At 41.5% G+C, this 19,659-nt stretch overlaps 1 protein-coding gene across 2 annotated transcripts; it reads right to left on the reverse strand.

The window, feature by feature from the left end:
• Positions 1–729: 729 nt before the first annotated feature.
• On the reverse strand, positions 730–18,389 carry Pym1 (PYM1 exon junction complex associated factor). 2 transcript variants are annotated; one of them, XM_004861361.4, is made up of 3 exons: positions 18,169–18,389; positions 2,167–2,260; positions 730–1,681 (listed from the first exon to the last, which is right to left on the reverse strand). In XM_004861361.4, exons 1-3 carry the CDS (start codon positions 18,227–18,229, stop codon positions 1,198–1,200), a joined length of 639 nt encoding a protein of 212 aa, XP_004861418.1. In that variant the 5' UTR covers positions 18,230–18,389; the 3' UTR covers positions 730–1,197. The 2 variants fall into 2 exon arrangements, with proteins under 2 accessions (XP_004861418.1, XP_004861419.1); XM_004861362.4 differs by lacking the exon at positions 18,169–18,389 and adding an exon at positions 17,797–18,142.
• Between the last annotated feature and the right edge of the window lie 1,270 nt (positions 18,390–19,659).

A 19,659-nucleotide genomic window follows, 5' to 3' on the forward strand; every position in this document is an offset into this window, starting at 1 on the left:
GCCAAAACAAACATTATGCATACATACAAACTACTTATTTTACATGTACATAAGTAGATTATATATTTTACACAAAAAAATATCATGGGATGTCTATGGACTGAATTTTGCACCCCAACCCCAAATGTTGAAGTCCTAATTCTCAACATGATGGCATTTGGAGGCAATGCCTTGAGGACATAATTAAATTTAGACATCATGAGAGTGGGATCTCATCCTAGGATTAATGTCCTTAGAAAGACTCTAGCAGGATTTGGTGGCATAGGCCTGCACACTTGTAATTCAGGCACTTGAGAGGCTGAGGGGGGAGGATATGAGTTTGGGGCCAGCCTGGGCAATTTAAGTGAGTTCCAGGCCAGCCTGGATTGCATAGCTAGATACTGTCTCAAAAAATAAGACAGACAGAGACAGAGGCAGAGAGATGGAGAGAGAGGAGGAAGAGAGGCAGACTCTGTTGGACTGGGGATACAGCTCAGTGGTAAGACAGTTTCCTATTGAGTACAAGGCCCTGAGTTCAATCCTCAGTACCAAAGAGGGAAAAAAAGCCAGATGTAGTGATGCATGCCTGTAATGCCAGCACTCTGGGAGTCTGACTCAGGAGGATTGCAAGTTGAAACCCAGCCTGGTCCATTTATTGACTTAATAAGACCCTGCCTCAAAAATTTTTTAAAAGCTGGGTATGGGAAAGATACTAGGAGCTGAAAAGAAAGAAGCAAAGTCAGACATGCATGTTGTCTACTTGAGTTTATTTTTGTTCTTAAAAAAAAAAAGGAAAAAGAGGTTGGGGTAGACAAGGAAATAACTCATAAACACTGTGAACAGGAACCAAGACTCAAGACTCCAAGACTGGGTATGCTCCTCCACCCTCCATCTCGGTTCTCCCAGATTCCCACTCACCTCCCAGGTTTCCCATTCATCTGATTTTCTTTTAAACAAGACACCCAAATCAGGTATCTGGGATAGTCACTGAGATTTTGAACACTGGGAATGGGAAGGAGAAAGTCCAAAAAACAGGAGTTGGGAAGAGGAGGGAAGGAATGAGGGAGAGACTGTGCTCTGGAGGACAGAGGTGGGCCATGAGAGGTGGAAGTAGTGAGCTGGGAGGGGGTGCCCCTCCTGACTGCTCCCGCTCACACCCCTCTGGACCCCAGAGAGCCCTGTGGTTTGTTCTGCAGTCCATTCCCTACTCCCCAGGCCTCACAGGCCTAGCTCCAAGTCCTCTAGCTCTTCCTCCAGCACCCTCCTCCTTGCGAGCTTCTCCAGCTGCTCTTTGCTGGGCTGGCTAACTTCCCCACTCTGGATCCGCTGCTGCAGCTCTTCCACCTGCCGAAGCTTCTTCTTTAGGTTCTTAATCTTCTTGGCTTTCTCAGTGGTGACAGCAGAATCAGGCAGGTCAGAGGCAGCTGTAGGGGCTGCCTGGGAGCCTGGCGGAGCACTGGGGAGTTGGGCTGTCTCTCCCAGGGACACCTTATCAAGAGTCCTAATCAAGGCCTCTACCTCTCCTTTCTCTTGCTGCTGCCGCCTCTTCTCCTTTCGCTTCAGGTTTCGCTTGGCTGTTTTGGAGAGGCCTGGTTCACCACCTTCAGGTCTGGATGGGGTGACAGGAGCAGTGGCCTCAGGGCTCAGCCCTGGGGGAAGTTCTGGTTTACTCTTGAAAAACTTTACATACTTGTTTTCATACCTGCAGGAAACAGAAGATATCAACAAAACTTCGGACCAGGGATTTAGCTCAGTGGCACCGCACCTGCCTGGCAAGAGCAAGCTCCTGAGTTTGATTCTCCGTACCAAAAAAAAAAAGTTAAAACTAAACTTCCAAGAACTGCTGACTTTTTTTATTCTTTTCTTAATCTTCCAAATCTGATCATACTCCTACTTCCTTCCTCCCTTTAGGTTCCTCCCCAGCTCTGCTCCACTCTGCAGGAGAGGCTGTAAGAGGGTTCCTAGGACCCAAAGGTCTGAAGCTCTGTTATTTGGAGATTCTGATGTACAGACCTCATGGAACAAACAAGACCGGTCACATGTAACCCTCAAGTCATCCCTGAATCCCAGCCCCTTCCTTCCTTTTCCTTGGAGCTCAGGAGAGTCATCCTTGAACTTGCAGACAAGCATATTCTATCCTTCTGTGGGATCCCCATTTAATACCCTCCATCAACCCTAACCACGCACACGGGGACCTCCTCCTGGGGTACGTAGCCTTCTTTCACCCTCCGCTGCTTACGCCAGGTCCCGTCAGGCCGCTGTGTTGAGGCGATGTACTTCCCTGAAATGAAAGAAATTAAATTGGAGAGTTCTTTGTTTTCCAGTATTTTCCAAGATGAAACAATGCATAAATGTACATAGCCTCCCTCAGCACCCATCTCTCCACCAAATACAAACTCTTAAGGCATCTTTTCTCATTATCAACACTCAGACTTTCTCATTACTCAGTGACTGTGCACTGTACAACATACCTTCCTTGCCCTCAAGAAGCTTCTATTTATTTTAGCACTCAGAAGGTTGAGGCAGGAGAATTGCTGTGAGTTCGAGGCCAGCCTGGGCTACATAAGGAGTTCAAAGCCAGCCTGAACTACACAGTGAGACCTTGTCTCAAAAAAAAAAAAAAAAAAAGGAAGAGGAGGAGGAAGTGAGGAAGGGAGAGGAGGAGGAAGAAGGAGCTTTTGTTTTTCTTTTGGAGACAGTTTTGCTGTGTAGTCTAGGCTAGTCTTAGACTAAGTAGCCCAGCTGGCCTCAAACTCATGTCACCCTCCTGCCTCAGCCTCTTGAGGGCTGGGATTATAGGCATGGGCCACTATGACCAGCTTGAAGCTTCTATTTTTATAACTTATTTGGCAAGACAAGACAGGCATGGTTTTAAAAAACATAGGCACTGGGCCAGGGATTTAGCTCAGTGGTTCTGCTGCCTCCCTTGCAAGTACAAGGTCCCGAGTTTGATCCCTGGTACCCCCCCAAAAACAAAACATAAAGCATTTATTTGAGCTCTGCCGGGACAACTTACCAAGACCCTGTCTCAAAATAAAAAATAAGAAAGGGCTGGGGCTGGGTGTGGTCGCGCATGCCTGTAATCCCAGCACTCAGGAGGCTGAGAGAGGAGGATCACTGTGAGTTCAACGCCAGCCTGAACTGCATAGTGAGACCCTGTCTCAAAAAAAAAAACAAAAACAAAACCATAAAGCAATAACAAGGGGACATCAGAGACAGTAAATGAACAAAAGGTTAAATGAGGCAAAAAACAATAATTACAGGGAGATGAAATAATCATAGATGCTGGGGCCAGGGATTTAGCTCAGTGGTTCCACTGCCTGCTTTGCAAGCGCAAGGACCCCAATTCGATCCCCAGTACCAAAATAATAATAATAATAATAATCACAGATGTTATAGAGATGGAGAATTTTCATTTAGATGGACCTTGAAAAATAAGACAACTTTTAGGAATACACATTACAGATATAAAAGCACTAGTACATAAGGATATATGTAAAGGACATTTGTTTATATATTATTTAAATTAGCAAAGAAGCTAGAAGCAACGTAAATGGCCATCAAAAGTGAATGAATGCTGGATATGGTGGCACAAGCCAGTAATCCCAGCACTTGGGAGGCTGAGGCAAGAGGATCCCAGTGAGTTCAAGGCCTGCCTGTGCTACATAATGAGTTTAAGGCCAGCCTGAAATACGTAGCAAAACTTTGTCTCAAAAAAAAAGTGAATAATCAAATAGTTTGGTTCATCCACACAACTGAACACCATGCTGTTGTTAAAGGACCGTTGAGATACTGACAATGAGTAGTGTTCATGATACTCTAAATGGAAAAGCAAGTTGCAGGATAATGTGTGGAGGTCTTCAAACTTTTTTATTTCTGGACCTCCTTTACACTTTTGTTTTGCAATATGCATTCTTGTATGCAGTAGAAAAAATTCATATTCATAAATCGCTTCAGAAGTCTTTTTAAGTATTAAGAAGCTGTCAAGTTCACAGTGTCAGATACAAGTTTTCTGATTTTTTGCCTGAGGCTTGGAATTTTATCACTGGCAACAAATACTGTCAGTTAATGATTTTCCTTGAAATGACAGGCTTTCTTCATTTTCAGGAAAATGGCTGTCAGATACATCTGAATTGCCAGTTTGTCAGTGGTTCTCACACATAAAAACCATGAAAAAGAAGTTTATTTAGTTTGCAACTGGAACAATCATACAAGTGCTCTTCCTTGAGTTAATCATCCTCAATATGTGGCAGAAATCTTTCATGCTTAGTTTTTACTTAGAAAGGATGTATAACTTTTACTGCATTATCAAGTAATTCAAATGAAATTAGCGATTAACTGGAAGTATGTGGCAATGAAGAACACAATAACCAGTATAGCTTGGTGCTATTCCATGCCAAAGGCATGCGTAAGGAACCAGTTTTATCCACCATGTCTTTTTTTTTTTTTTTGGTACCGGGGATCGAGCTCAGGACCTTGAGCTTTCGAGGTAGGCGATGTTATCCACCATGTCTTTGTCCATCAGTGAAAAAGTCGACCCAGTGAAAAAGGTAACTGATTCTCAGTATTATTATGAAAATGGTTTTTCTTCTAAAACTCCTAAAAGTCTTCAGAACCCCTCCACAAGGGTCCAGACAATACTTTGCAAATAGCTGATAGACAGTATGGCCTCATTTTTGTTGGAGAAAGGGGTAGGACTTAAAAGCCTATTAGGATGTGTATAAAGACAAAGGGAAAGGTGTGGAAGGACACATACTAAGCCTTTAATTCTGGCCACCTAAGAGGGATAACCTGGAAGAATATGAATACATACATATGTGTGTGTGATATATATACATATATTATATATAACATGTATTCGATAAGTATTATTATATATTACATATATTTTGTAAATATAGATTTTTAAGTTAAGCTCCTCCCACATAGATTGGTTTTTCTGTTCAAAATGTAAAAATCACTAACAGACTACAACCAAAAAATTATTAAAGAAAATGGGTAAGATTTGACAGATGGTGGAGACAGAAAAAAGAAAAATCATGAGCAAAATAGCTCAAACATGAGCAAAGAAAGCCATGTGGTAATGGGCCTGGGTATTTAGGGAATAGAAGGAGTGAGGCCCAAGTGAATCGGATCAGGAATAAAAAATGGGGCCAGATCTTAGAAAGTCTTAAAAACAAGGTCAAGAAATTTGGACTTTATTAGGGGTAAGGAGAAACACTGAAGACATGCTGAGGATACATTTTGGCTTATTGTGGTAGTGTGGAGACAAGAATAAAAAACCAAACAAAGAAACAAACTGAGAGGCTTTGGAGGAAGGCCTGAAACTACAGCTGGGCTCTAAGAAATGGTCAAATTAAAGTAAATTAACAGGGAGATAGGGCCGGGGATTTAGCTCAGTGGTTCCACCGCCTGCCTTGAAAGCACAAGGTCCCAAGTTCAATCCCCGGTACCAAAAAAGGGGGGGGGCAGACAGAATGAATTTGAAACACAGGCTCCTTATGAAACAAAAGTTCAGACACTGAAATCCTTTGAAAATGAGCAGGATTTAGACAGATAGAGGTGTGGTGGAGGAAAGTGGAGAAAGGGAAGAATTTCACATATTGGGACACTACCAAAGGGACAAATAAGACTATTAACACCTCTACTTGAAATCCTTCCTAGATTCCTGTGGCCCTCAGAGTGCTCACATGGAGGCCTTCTTGCTCTTGCTAGTCTCCAGCCTTAGTGCTCAGCCAGCCACTAACTCTCTGGATCTACCACTGAAATATTTAAAAATCTCACCTAGAACCATGCTTCTACTCTCTATGCCATTTTGCTTTGTTTCCCTTTGCTGCAAATATACTTTCCTTGCTTCTTCTCTTAGTTAATTCCTACTGGACTTTAAAGGTGAAGTTCAAGTATAGACTCCCAACATACCCTTCCCTGACGTCCCCCTCACAAGCCAGGCTAGAAACTGCCCTTTGTGCACACATAGCACCTATTTTAGCCTTTATCATGCTCGGCCTAACATTTACTGAACTGTTTTCTCCAAATCAGGGATTTTGTCTTTGAACTTTGTAGCAAAGAACTTGGCTCAGAGGAGACAGTAAATACTGGATGAATTAATGAATAAAAATTTAAGCATATTAGGGAATAGCAAGAACCCAGTATGTTTTGGACAAAGGCATATATAATAAGAAAAGAGACTAGAGGTATTTGTGAGAGTATGAAAGGTTTCAAGTCTTCACCGAGTTTGGACTTAAACCTTAGACTGGGAGAATGCTGAAAGCCAATAAATTAGTACAGGTAGATTTGCTATAAGCAATGGTTTAAGACTAACCCCAAAATGCTCAGGTGCTCAAGGGCCATATACAAAATGGGATATTTGCATATAACCTACACAGATCTTCCTATATATTTTAAATTATTTCTAGATTACTTGTAATTTCTAATATGATATAAATGCTATGTAAATAGTTATTATACTGTCTAGGGAATAATGAGAAGAAAAGAGTGCTGACAATTTTTTTTTTAGAGAGATGGGGTCTTGGGCTGCAGTTGTAGCTCAATGGCAGAGTTCTTGCCTAGGATATGGAAGGCCCTGGGTTCCATCCCCAGCACCATAAAGGGAGGAGAGGGGATGAGGGTCAGTCATGCTGTGTTGTCCAAGCTGGTTCCCAATCCTGGATTAAGCAATCCTCCTACCTGAGCCTTCCCAGTATCTGGGACTATAGGCACATGCCACACTCAGTTCTGAATATTTTTAATTTGAGGTTGGTTGGCAGATGCAGAACCTACATATACCAAGAGGCAACTGTACCATAAACTAAAAGTACAGAGGCCGGGGATTTAGTTCGGTGGTTCCGCTGCCTGCCTCGAAAGCACAAAAAACCCCAAAACAACTAAAAGTAGAGAAAATGAAAGCAATAGCTGCAATGTGAGACTGTGATTTCATTAGTCTCTGGTATGGAAAGGAATATGAAAGAGAAATCCACTATGAAGGATACATTAACAGCATCCAAAGATTGCTATGATTTGAATTAGAGAGGAAATAATCAAAATAGTGTTACATAGATTGGTGTCTTTCACATGCATTATCTTATTTTTCACATCTCTCTGCGTAAACAGGGCATATGGTAATAACACTTATTCACACATGGATTTTAAATGTTTATTGATCACTTACTGTTGTGCCAGGCACTGTAACAGGAGCTAGAGATACAATAATGAATAAAACAGGCAAGTTTCTAATGAGATAATAAATGAGAACACTAATTACAACATCACTCTTGAATGTGAAAAATTGGGAGAATAAAACCCACTGATAAACAATATTCAGAAGAGAAGGCAATTCTGTAAAAACAACTAATTCTAGACAAGCAGTGTTTTACATGGAATCATGGAGAAAGAGATATATACTAGAGATATAGATTTATGTCAATTGCATAGACATTACAGTAGTCCCCTATTATCTTTGGAGATACATTCTAATACCCCCAGCAGATGGTCAGAACTGCAGTACTGAACCCTAAACACAGGTTGAGTATCCCTAATCCAAATATCCAAAATCTGAAGTGTTCCAAAATCTGAAAGACTTTACTTCAACATAATGCCACAAGTGGTTAATTCTACATCTCACCTTATGTGACAGGTCATAAATTGTGTAGGTACACTAAAATACTGCATAAAATTACCTTCAGGGTATGTGTATAAAATTATCAATGAAACATGAATGGTGTCTTTAGACTTGGAACCAATCCTCAATGTCTCATAATGTATAAATATTCCAAAATCTGAAAAAAATCCAAAATTCTAAACACTTCTGGTCCCAAGCATTTTGAATAAGGGATACTCACCCTGAACACTATTTTTTCTCTTATACAAACATACCAATGAAAAAACAATTTATAAATTAAGCACAGTAAGATTAACAACCATAATAAAATAGAACTATAACAATATATCATAATAAAAGTTGTACGATCTCTCTCAAAATATCTTATTGTACTGTATTGTGTTTTTGGACCTCAGATGACAAGAAACTGAAATCACAAAAAACAAAATTGCAGATAAAGGGGACTACTATATCCTTAAAGGTTAAAGAGAAATAGATTGTAAGGAAAGGCAAGGCAGAAGCTTCTTGAACAGCCATCCTGTGTGGAAGCCCTCTGAGATAGAAAGAGCCCATTATCACAAAGGAGCACCTATTTTATGTTATCTTGGTTCCATCCTCTGGCCTTGATGGTATCCAAAGGTGAAGTCAAAAAGAAGGGAGAGGTTTGGCGATTCCCACCCCTAGAAATAAAAACCAAGGGCAGAATATCAGGACTTTTAGATAACATTTTTGAGAGTCAGAAACTACAGATTAGGGACTCCTACTTTAAGAATTTTTTAAACATCATTTTCCCATGTCTTAATGTTTTGTTATCCTCAGCTTGCTTCCTTAAGTCTATTAGCAATAAAAACCCTTCAAATGAAAAGGGCCTTGTTTTAGCTGTTACAGGAAGACAGTAAAGAGACAACACAGCAAGGCTTAGAAGAACTCCAAAGGACTAAAGGAAGTGACTGGTAAAGACATGTGGCATCCCTGGGACCTGCTTCAAGTAAAAGTGGAGATCTAGGTCAGGGATCTGAGCCTAAGGATGCTCTCAGGAGCTAAGACTGCAAGACTCTGTAAGATTCGTATGAGATTTCCAGCAAAGTGAATATATAAAAAGAGAAGCTTAAAGTTGGAGGAATGACCATAGAAAAACGGTCATGATTATTTCCCTTAAGGAAGAAAAGGTGCCAGGAGTGACAGAAATGACTCAAAGGAAAGGGCAGTGTTATGCCATGGAGACCAAAAGAATTTTAAATAATGGCAGGTAATTAACAATACTGTTTTGGCCAGGTTTGGGGGTGCATGCCTGTAATCCCAGCATGAGGGAGACTGAGACAGGAGCATCACTTCGAGTTCAAGGCCAGCCTGGGCTACACAGTGAGTTCAAGGCCAGCCTGAACTACATAGTGAGACCTTGTCTCAAAAACAAAACAAACAAACAAAAGTGTTTTAAGGGGGTGAGCACTGAACACAACAGCAGAGAGATGAAGGACAAGGAGAACTGAGAAGAGTTACTGTTTTTGGCAATTGGAAATCCTTGGTTATCTCCCAAAATATAGCCTCAGAAAAGAATGGCAGTCAGGAGCCAGATTACAAATTAAATAAACGAGTTTCCGTAGTGTAGTGGTTATCACTTGGTCTCACACAAAATTAATTAAATATGATAAACATTCACTGAAAGCTTCCTATGAGAAAAGTATACTATACTACATTATATCAACATAAGCAAAATGATCCTTGGTTTCAAGAAATTTACAACTCAAGTAAAGGGGAGGTGGTCAAGTTAGGCAAGCAAAGAATAAAACAAAGCCGGGTACAGCGGCACACACCTATAATCCCAGCATTCTAGAAGGCTGAAGCAGGAGGACTGCAAGTTCAGGCCCAACCTGGGCACTTAGCCACTTAGTAAGACCCTGTCTCAAAAAATAAAACAAGGGCTAGGCTGGAGGTGTAGCTCAGTGCAAAGACCCTGGGTTGAATCCCCAGTCCTGAAAAAAAAAAGGAATAAAATATAAATGTCATCAGTAATCAATCAGTAACCTAACAGACACAGATAAGGAATAATCAATCACATCCCATTTGATGGGAGAAAGTGACAGGAACTTAGTAAAACCTCGGGGTCTTGAGTTTAAATGCTAGATAGTAGTTATATAATTACCACAAATCAGCCAGTATTTCTAGCCAGAGTAAGGAAAGGAAAGGGGTTCAAATAGGAATAACAAGCAAAATCACAGCACTGAAAAATTTACAATATGTTAAGACTAATTATGAACACTTATTAGTAAGCAGCTACATTATACCAGGAACTTGAGATACATAATCTTGTTTAATCTAGACAGCAGATAGATACTATCATTTACAAGCTGCAGAAAGTTTTCAAGGGCTTAAAGACATGTCCAAGATCATAAAGGTGGCATGTAACTGTAATCTGAACTCAGGTCTGACACCAAAGCTAACATATCATCACACTGCTATCCCACCTGTATTATACAGCCCAGTCTCACTATAGTGAACAGGGAAAAACACAGAATTTGACAATACTATGTTGATATGTGGTCGGTGCTCATGTTAGAGTAGGAAGGAAGCATGGACAGTCGATATGTCAATCTGAGTCAACTTCTATAAGAGCAGCTACCTTTATTGAGTGCCTGCCAAGTACAGTGTTCAATGTTTACAAACATTCTCATTTCATTTTCACAGCTCCATGAAGTATCATTCCAGTTTTATACAGGATGAAAAATTTAGTAACTGACCCAAACTTAGTAATTCATCAGAAACTGAACTGAGGCTGTGAGTTCCAAAGGCTGCATTGTTGAGCCAGGGATTTAGTTTGGTGGCGCCATGCCTGCCTTGAAAGTGCAAGGTCCTGAGTTTGATCCCCAGTGCCCAAAGAAAAAAAAAATCAAAGGCTGCATTGTTTATACTTTGTGTATCATGTAATAAATGAAAAATTACAAACTTTTTTCAAAGGACACAGAAATTAAAACAATAAACTATCATGTTCTATGAAAACAGCAAAGTTTTCAAAAGTGAGAAAACCAATGCATTTTAATTTCTTTTTTCTTGGGACCTTGTGCTTGCAAAGCAGGCGTCAGAACCACTGAGCTAAATACCAAGCTATACGGTAGCTCAATCATTTAACATCTTCTAAAGCTCTTATTAAAGAAAATACTATCTCCTATAAGATACTAATAGGAATTACCCTCTAAATAACCTGTTAAATAAATTTGGAAAATTCTCCATAAAACGGGGAAAAAAATGTGTTTATTTAGGTGGTACTGGGGATTAAACCCAGAGCCTATGAAACTTTTACGTCCCTAGCCCCTTTTTATTATTTATTTAGTTAGTTTTTTGAGACAGGGTCTCACTATATAGTCCAGTCTGGCCTCAAACTCACAGTCATTCTCCTGCCTCAGCCTCCCAACTGCTGGGATTACAGGTGTGCACCACCATGCCTGGTTTTATTTTTTATTTTTGAGACAGGTTTCACTAAATCACTAAATTGCAGAGGTTTGGCTCAAACTCGCAGTCATCCTACCTCAGCCTCCCAGAGTGCTGAGGTTACAGGTATGCATCACCACACTCAGCAAGATTTTGGTTTTTTTACAACTTCAGACATACTCAGCCACCTCATCTTTGACAAAGGAGCCAACCACCCTCATTGGAGGAAAGATAGCCTATTTAATAAATGGTGCTGGAAAAACTGGATTTCAATCTGCCAAAGATCAAAACTAGACCCATACCTTTCACCATGCACTAAACTAAGATCAAAGTGGATTAAAGATCTAAATATTAAGACAGAAACACTAAACTTGCTAGAAGATAAGTTAAGTAGAACTCTTGAAGACATTGACATAGGAAAAGATTTTATGAACAAAATCTCAGTAGCACGGGAACTAGCACAAAGAATCAACAACTGGGATCTCATCTTATAAAAAGCTTCTGCACTGCAAGAGAAACCATCAACAGAGCTAAGAGACAACCTACAATGTGGGAAAAATTTTTTAGCAGCTGTACCTCAGACAAAGGTCTACTATCTAGAATATATAAAGAATTGAAAAAAATCAGACCCCCCCAAATTCAAAGACCCAATTCAAAAATGGGCATCTGAAATAAAAAGACATTTCTCAGACAAAGAAGTAAAAGCAACAAATAAATATATGAAAAAATGTTCAACATCACTGATCATTCAAGAGATGCAGATGAAAACAACACTGAGATTCCACCTCACCCCACAAAGAATGGCTGCTTTCAAGAAATCAACCAAAAACAAATGCTGTTGTTGGTGGGAGTGTAGACTAGTGCAGCCACTGTGGAAATCAGTATGGAGATACCTCAAAGAACTAGGGCTAGAGGTCCCATTTGACCCAGCTATTCCCCGCTGGGTATCTTCCCCAAAGAATTAAAAGAATCATACCACAGCAATATAGGTGCACCCATGTTTATAGTGGCACAGTTTGTAATAGCTAAAGCTTGGAAACAGGCCAAGTGCCCATCAACTGGAAAATGGATACAGAAGATGTGTTTTTTTAATAAAATGGAGTACTACTCAGCCGTAAAGAATGAGAAACTAGACATTTACAGCTAAATGGATGCATACTGAGGCCATACTTTTTTTTTTTGGTACTGGGGATCGAACTCAGGTCCTTCTGCTTGCGAGGCAGGAAGAGGAACCACTGAGCTAAATCCCTGGCCTTTGAGGCCATACTCTTAAGTGAAATAAATAGGACACACATATGTAAATGCCTAATAGTTTCTCTAGCATGAGAAACTGAAAGTGTAAATAGGATTAAAATGATTAAAATGAATAATTGATAATTTGAAATAGGAGAAGGTCCAAAGGTGTAGGGGTGTTGGGAGGAGAAGGGGAAAGGAAAGAAGAGAAAGGAAAAATTATGAGAAAAGAAAATAAATGGAAAGGAAAGAAGGGAAAGGAAAAATTATGAGAAAAGAAAAAAATGGAAAAATGGAAAAAAATGTAAATAGGGAAGGGTGGAGGGGGTGAAGGGTGCACAGGTAATGGGGAAAAAAATAAGAACCAAGATACATCACGTACAGGTACAAGCACCCAGTGATAAATGTAAACATACTGTATACCTAAAATGTACCAATAAAAGAATTTTTAAAAAATAAAAAAAATTTTTTTTAAGATTTTGTTTTTTTTGTTTTTTGGTACCAGGGATCAAACTCAGGACCTTGAGCTTGCAAGGCAGGCGAGGTGCCACTGAGTTAAATCCCCAGAAAGATTTTGTTAGGGTTTTTTGGTGTGTTTTTGGTACTGAGGACTGAACTTGGGACCTTGTGCTTGCAAGGCAGGAGCTGGAACCACTGAGCTAAATCCCTGCCCCAAGATTTTGTTTTTAACAGCAAGACTTCAATGAGTTAATATAGTGAGTTCTTATTCACATGAATATGCAAGATAGGAATAAGTTTACAGTGTCTCCCATATTTCTTTGACCACAGAAAACTTATTTGTATTTTAATTTTTCATTTTGTGGCACATTTCAGAGAGCTCCTAAGTATTCTGAGGATCATATTTTGGAACATACAGCCATTCAATATTATTCCTATTATATTCTTTTACAAATGCTACATGTGTGCATAGAAAGAAAAACTAAAAGGAAATGTTAATTGTAAACAGCTTAGTTATGAAATTAGCAATCTTGAGTCTAGATCTAGATTTTATTCTAATTATGAAAATATTTCCCAAACTTTCTAACATCAATATGAATGTTTATTTTTTGGAGACAGGATCTCAGTATGTAGTTCAGACTGGCCTTGAACTCACTATGTACCCCAGGCTGGCCTCACAGCAACACTCCTGCCTCAGCCTCTGTAGTGGTGGGATTATAGGTGTGTGCCACCACGCCTGGTCAATATGAATTAATTTTATAGTGAACAAAAAATACATAAACATCCATTGGGCATGGTGGCGCACACCTGAAATTCCAGCACCTGGGAGGCTGAGGCAGGAGGATCACAGGTTCAAAGCCTGGACAATTTAGGAGACCCTATCTCAAAAGATATAAAGGGCTAGGGTTGGAGCTCAGTGCAAAGGCTCTGGGTTCAATCCCTAGTACTACCCCCCCAAAAAAAACCCGCCAGTATAGCTTTTGGGGGCGTTTTTTGGTACCAGGAAACGAACTCAAGGCCTAATGCTTGTCAGGCAGGCGCTGCACCACTGAGTTACATCCCTGGCCTGTCAGCATAGTTTCTTGGTTTTTTTGCGGGGGCGGGGTACCAGGGATCGAACTTGGGTCCTTGCGCTTATGCAGCAGGCGGCAAAACCACTGAGCTAAATCCCTGGCCCTATCAGCATTGTTTTTAAAGGCAAAGAAAAATACATTTATAAAGTTTAATGAAAAGGAAAAAAAAAGTTAAGTGAAAAGGTAAAAAATGTATATAATATCCAATTCAGTCATGTTTTAAAAATAAAGAATAGGGCCAGGGATTTAGCTCAGTGGTTCCGCCGCCTGTCTCACAAGTGCAAGATCCCGAGTTTAATCCCCCTACCAAAAAATAAATAAATATATAAAAATTTAAAAATAATAAAAATAACGATTAGACCCAGCTATTCCCCTTCTAGGTATCTTCCGAAAAAGAGTTAAAGACATCATATTACAGTAATACATGCATGCCTGTTTATATAGCAGCACAACGCACAATAGCTAAATCTTGGAATCAGCCTATATGTTCACTGACAGATGAATGGATAAAGAAAGTGTGACATTTACACACAATAGAGTACTACTCTGCTAAAAGGATCAACCTGAGTCATTGGTAGGAAAATGGATGCATTCTGAGGCCATTATGTTAAGTGATACAAATCAGTCATACAAGCTTAAGTATCACATTGTGTCTCTTATATGAGAAGCCCAAAATATAAAGAGCAAAATAAAAGATAGATAATATTAGAAAATAGAAAGATAGATCTTTTACAAAAAGAAAGGGGACCAAGAGATGGAGGAAGGAGGGAGGGGAAGGGAAGGTGATAAAAAAAGAATGAAGATGTGTTATGTATATGCACCACTCCCAATGAAGAATGCAATCACTATCTACTACAAATGTGTACTAATAAAAAATAAATAAAACAGACAAATGGCCCTGTCTCTTCAGCAAGTCAATTTCATGTGGGGGAAAAAAATGCAAAAGAGAAACTGTTGTATATTAAAGACTCAAGACATATAACAACCCAGCAAATGGGTTATTTTCAACTGAATCTCAGTTTGAACATAGGCAACTCAAGTGACAGGGTGGTGCTAGGAATAATAACTATAGTACATCGAGGTGTAGTAGTGCACACCTGTAATCCCAGCACTGAGAAGGCTGAGGCAGGAGGACTTTGAATTTGAGATCACCCTGGCCTACATAGTTAGAGGCCAACCTGGTCTACATACAGAGACTCTATCTCAAAAGAAACCAAAACAAAAACAAAAAAATAATGACTGCAAAGAGTTAAGGTACAAGTTAAGCAGTGAAGAAATGAAAACAGCAGATGCAGACCTGATGTTCAAAAAATCTGCCTGTGAATAGCAAAGAAACAGAAATGACAGGCATTGGTTTCTCAGTGAATTAGAAAGTGAGGTCATGAGTCACAAGAGGGGAATTAAAAGAGAGGGTCAAGCTAGAAAAGGTTGAAGAAATAGCCATGGAGAACATAAGGACACCAGGAATAAGTAATTTGAGAGAAGCTATGGTCTTGACAGAAGTTACATTATACTCAATCTGTGCTTTTTCTCCAGCAATATGCTGTAATCAATCTAGAAGCAGAAATGAAGAAAAGAATTGCTGGATATGATTCAAGATTTAGAAGTGCTTGTTTAGTACAGAAGATCAAAATCAGAAGAAAATCCTTGGGTTCAATCCCCAGTACTAAAAAAAAAAGAATGAAAAAAACAAAGAAGACAGTATCAAAGTGGCTGGTAATAGGAGATCTACCTAGGCAACACCAAATGTAATCATAATAAGGTATTGAAGGTATTGTTAAGACTCAGTGAAATGGGAAAAAGCAAAGAACTAGGGCTGGGGACATAGCTGGCATAGCATGCTGAAAGCCCTAGGTTACACACACACACACACACACACACACACACACACACGCACACACACAAAAGAACCAGAGAACTTAAAGGCAAAAAGTTGCTTCTGAGCTAGGCATGGTGGCACATGTATGAATCTCACTCTGGGAGGCTGAGACAGGATTGTAAATTCAAGCCCAGCCTAGGAACTTAGACCTTATCTCAAAATTCATAAGGGGGAGGAGCACCTGGAGATTGTAGCTCAGTGCAAAGGCCCTGGGTTTAATCTCCAGTATGGGGGAAGGGGGGTGCTTCTGTAGGTCTGAGGCAGTCAAAAAGGTGACTGGTAAAGAGACTAAAGTAAGTGATGAGGGCTGGGGACTTAGCTCAGTGGTTCTGCCGCCTGCTTTGCAAGTGCAAGGACCCAAGTTTGATCCCCGGTACAAAAAAAAAAAAGTAAGTGATGAAGAGTACCTGAAGAAAAAGTGTCACAGATGAAGTCACTGATGAGGCTGTAAATGATTCAGATGTGTACCTGGTTTGAAAATACAAAGGTTAAGTCAATGGTCTCATGCTGAGGGAGGATCCCAAAGATGCTGGAGACACTGAGAATGATAGCAAGAAAAGGATGGAGGAAAAAAATTGATTCAATAGGTCTGGGTCCTTTTGAGCAGTAGAAAATGGCACTGAAATTTTAGAGAAACTACTATAACTGCATGGCAATATCTTCCACAGGGATTAGTGTGACAGTGGTAGATCAATGATTCAAAAACAATCAAGGAAAGCAAAAAACGCACTTTATTCCTTCTGTTCTTCCACATAGTAACAGAGAACAGAAAATACCTTTTGGTAGCAGGGTAGATGTGCTATCTAGTTTTTGGGTTTTGTTGGGGGTTTTTTGGTACTGGGGATCAAACTTGGGACCTTGTGCTTATGAGGCAGGCGGCAGAACCACTGAGCTAAATCCCTGGCCCCTGTCTCATTTTTTAAGTCAGGGCTAAGGATAACAATAAAGACAGTAAGGAATATTTTCTAAACACACACTGAAAAGTTGTTAAAGAAAGACCTATTGAGTAGACAAAATAAGGAAAGATGGAGTAGCACTTTGAAACGAGAAGTTAGGAAGAAGTAGCAGAAACCTGGGTTGTCATTAGGTACCATAAAATAGGTGGGCTGAGGTATAAGCAACATGTAAAGCAACAAAAAGCATAAATGACACATTTTAAAACAGACCATGCATACCACTGTACATGCTAAGTGTCACTTCTACAGAAAACTACACATATACAGTACAGTGAGGATTACAAAAACAGAATCACCTTGCACTTACACAGCATTTTACAAATTTTCCCATATATTATCTCATCATCACCGAGTCAATATTACTACGATGCACATTCTTCTAATGACAAGACAATTAAGATGGGACAAAACCATGAAAAAAGCCTTGATTCTGCTTCTCACACACACAGCAGGTACTTCAGAATCTCAGACAGGTAGGCTGAAGTGCTTCTCAAACCAAAGGAACAGTGGATTCTATTGACTTGTCAAAGACCTTAGGAAAAATGTCACTAGACACCTTCCTGTTTGCCTCCTCTCAACTTAAACCCCTCAGTTCCTATCACCATCATCGGAGAAAGTAGAGAAGAGTGGTTCCATCAAGGAGAAAATTTAAGCTCAAAGTTATACTAACTTTACACCGCTGCACCTCAGCGACCCACAAATAAAGATAAGGGAGAGTGTAGGAAAAACACTACATGGCAATGAGGAGGTCTTCAACAGATACAGCTTTTGAGAAAAAGAATGAAAACAGGGCTGGGGTAGAGCAGAAAGCAGGTATAGCTAAGATATATGGGTGAGGGGAAAGTGGAGGGCAGGAATTGGAGGGAACTGAGTGAAGGAGCTCATAAAGCTGGAGACCCGAAAAGAGATGTGGGAGCTCCAACTGCTAGACAAAAGCTGAGGGCATATGAGGCTCCTGGACAGGGAGCATTGAAAGATAGCAGGGTTTGGGTGACCGGAAGCAGAGACCCCCCCCAACTCGAGACCAGAAGGGGGCGCAGGCGACACCCTGTAGGGGAGAATGAATGGGAAAGGCGGTCCAGGGGGCGGAGCAAAGGAGGGGCCCCGGGATGGGCGGGGCACAGACCCCTTTCCAAGTTCGAACCCCTAACCCGAGAGCCCGGAGAGAAGCGGCTCCGCGCCTCCCGCACTCACCGCCGGTCTCATCTGTTACATAGGGAGTCGCCATCTTGAAAACTCAAACCACTTCCGGCTTGAGCGGGCTGGGGTCCCGCCCCCCTCCCCACCGGAAGTGGAGTCCTGATCCTAACGAGCCACCATTTTAGTCTTAAAGGGAAAGTGCACCATTTTATGGGTAGAGTAGAAAGAAGAGACCTAGAAGCTGAAGTCGTTCGTAAAATAAAGGCTCGGGCTCTTTTACTGCCACCTATACCATTACTGAGGGCCGGCTGCACGTAAAAGTCTTCTGGGCGCCGAGAGAAGTTCCAACACAGTCCCTCTCATCCTAGCCAGGCACTCCTACGTCCAGGACCTGCGAGGGGAAAAGGGTACAAGGCCCGCCCGTACCCCAAACTGGAGGATGATAAACGAGGAAAGGACGACTATCCAGGCCCTGGTCTTCACCCATGCCCCAGATCGGTTTGGTGACGTGGGGCGCGCGAATGTTGCTGAGGTCGATGGGAAGACCCCCACTAACCCTAAGAAGATGGAGAGGTCAAATTCGTGTGCCGATTGCCCTCGCTACCCAGCTTAACTCTGGACAGAGACCCACAAAAGGGGCATGCAAGCCGGAGGGCGCTGCCTGTCGGTCACCTGTCCCCGCAGCCTCCAGATTGAGGGCGGCTTCCACGGCTGAGCTGGGAGGGCCGGGTTGGGCGGGCAGGGTTGGGCGGGCAGCCCTGGCCAGGCTGGGCCGCCTCCGGGGGAAGACTCCGGGGCGGGGGGGGGGGGGAGGCGGGTCAGAGGGCAGGGGGAAGGCCTCTGGGCGGGCCTAGTCAGTATTCTAATTATCTTCGTGCACGTCCCCGGGCGCAGGGGATCGAAAGTGGGGCGGCTCGCCCATGATCCAGTCCTGTGTGGCCACTCCCTTTGTAGTATTACCATGACCATGCCTCATCATTTTTCAGATGAACCCGAAAGCTCTCCCTCCACCTCTGCTTTAGCAACTGTGGTTCCTTCGGGGCTAAGTCCTGTTAAACTTGTTTCCCCTGGGCCGAGGATTTAGCTCAGTGCTTCCACCGCCTGCCTCGCAAGTGCAAGGACCGGAATTCGGTCGATCCCCGGCACCAAAGAAAAAAAAAAGCAATGAGTACCCCTAACCTTAAACAATCTAAGACTCAAATTTTCTTGGGGCCACACCTTTGCCTTTCTTTGCATTCTCCAATTTCCTTGACTTCAACCTGGAGCCCAGCTCAGATCTCAAAAAGACTCATTTAACAACTATGTGAATACAATGGGCAGAGTGGCTTGCCTGTAGCCTCAGTACTCTGGAGGCTGAGGCAGGAGGATTGCATGAGTCTAGGAGTTTGAGGTCACCCTGGTCAACACTGCGAGACACCCCTTAGATTCACCACTCAAAAGCAAACAATTTGCATACAGTAAAGTACAAGTTTTCAGACACTGTCTACCTTAAACCCGTTATTTCACCAATTTTGCTTCAGCCTTTCACCATCTAGCATCCTGTCCTTGGCCTTAATAACAGGCCATGAGCCAGTGGGATAAAGGCCCCCAAAAACTAGTGGGACTCATTTCTTTTGACTGAACTCCTAGAAGAGAGTTCTCTTGTGGGAAACAGTAAATTCTGTCTTATCTATCAAACAGAAGTGACTCCATCTTAGATTCTAGTCCATTCTATATAGCCCTTCCTGAACACACCAAGTTACAGAACATGCCCACTCAGTTCCAATCCTGGGAACACAGCTACAAACCAAAGATAGCTTATAGGCCAAAGCTTTTCTATTCTCTACATACCCCTCCATTCTGCTCTCCCTCCCCCTCAACAAGCCCTCAGATGCCCCTCTGAGTTAGCCAATGAGTTTAGATTATGAACCTCCAAAC

Source organism: Heterocephalus glaber, unplaced genomic scaffold, assembly GCF_053883595.1.
Source record: "Heterocephalus glaber isolate CG9 unplaced genomic scaffold, H.glaber_assembly_v1.0 deba00001569, whole genome shotgun sequence".
Taxonomy (NCBI): Eukaryota; Metazoa; Chordata; class Mammalia; order Rodentia; family Bathyergidae; genus Heterocephalus; species Heterocephalus glaber.

What these genes read in the sequence shown, in the direction of transcription:
- Pym1 (XM_004861361.4), bottom strand. Translation starts at nt 18,229, where the DNA reads ATGGGTGAAGACCAGGGCCTGGATAGTCGTCCTTTCCTCGTTTATCAT. An exon ending in TTATCATCCTCCAGTTTGGG is followed by an intron (nt 2,261 to 18,168) that starts GTACGGGCGGGC and finishes CTTTCATTTCAG; the next exon opens with GGAAGTACATCGCCTCAACA. An exon ending in CCCCAGGAGGAGGTCCCCGT is followed by an intron (nt 1,682 to 2,166) that starts GTGCGTGGTTAG and finishes TGTTTCCTGCAG; the next exon opens with GTATGAAAACAAGTATGTAA.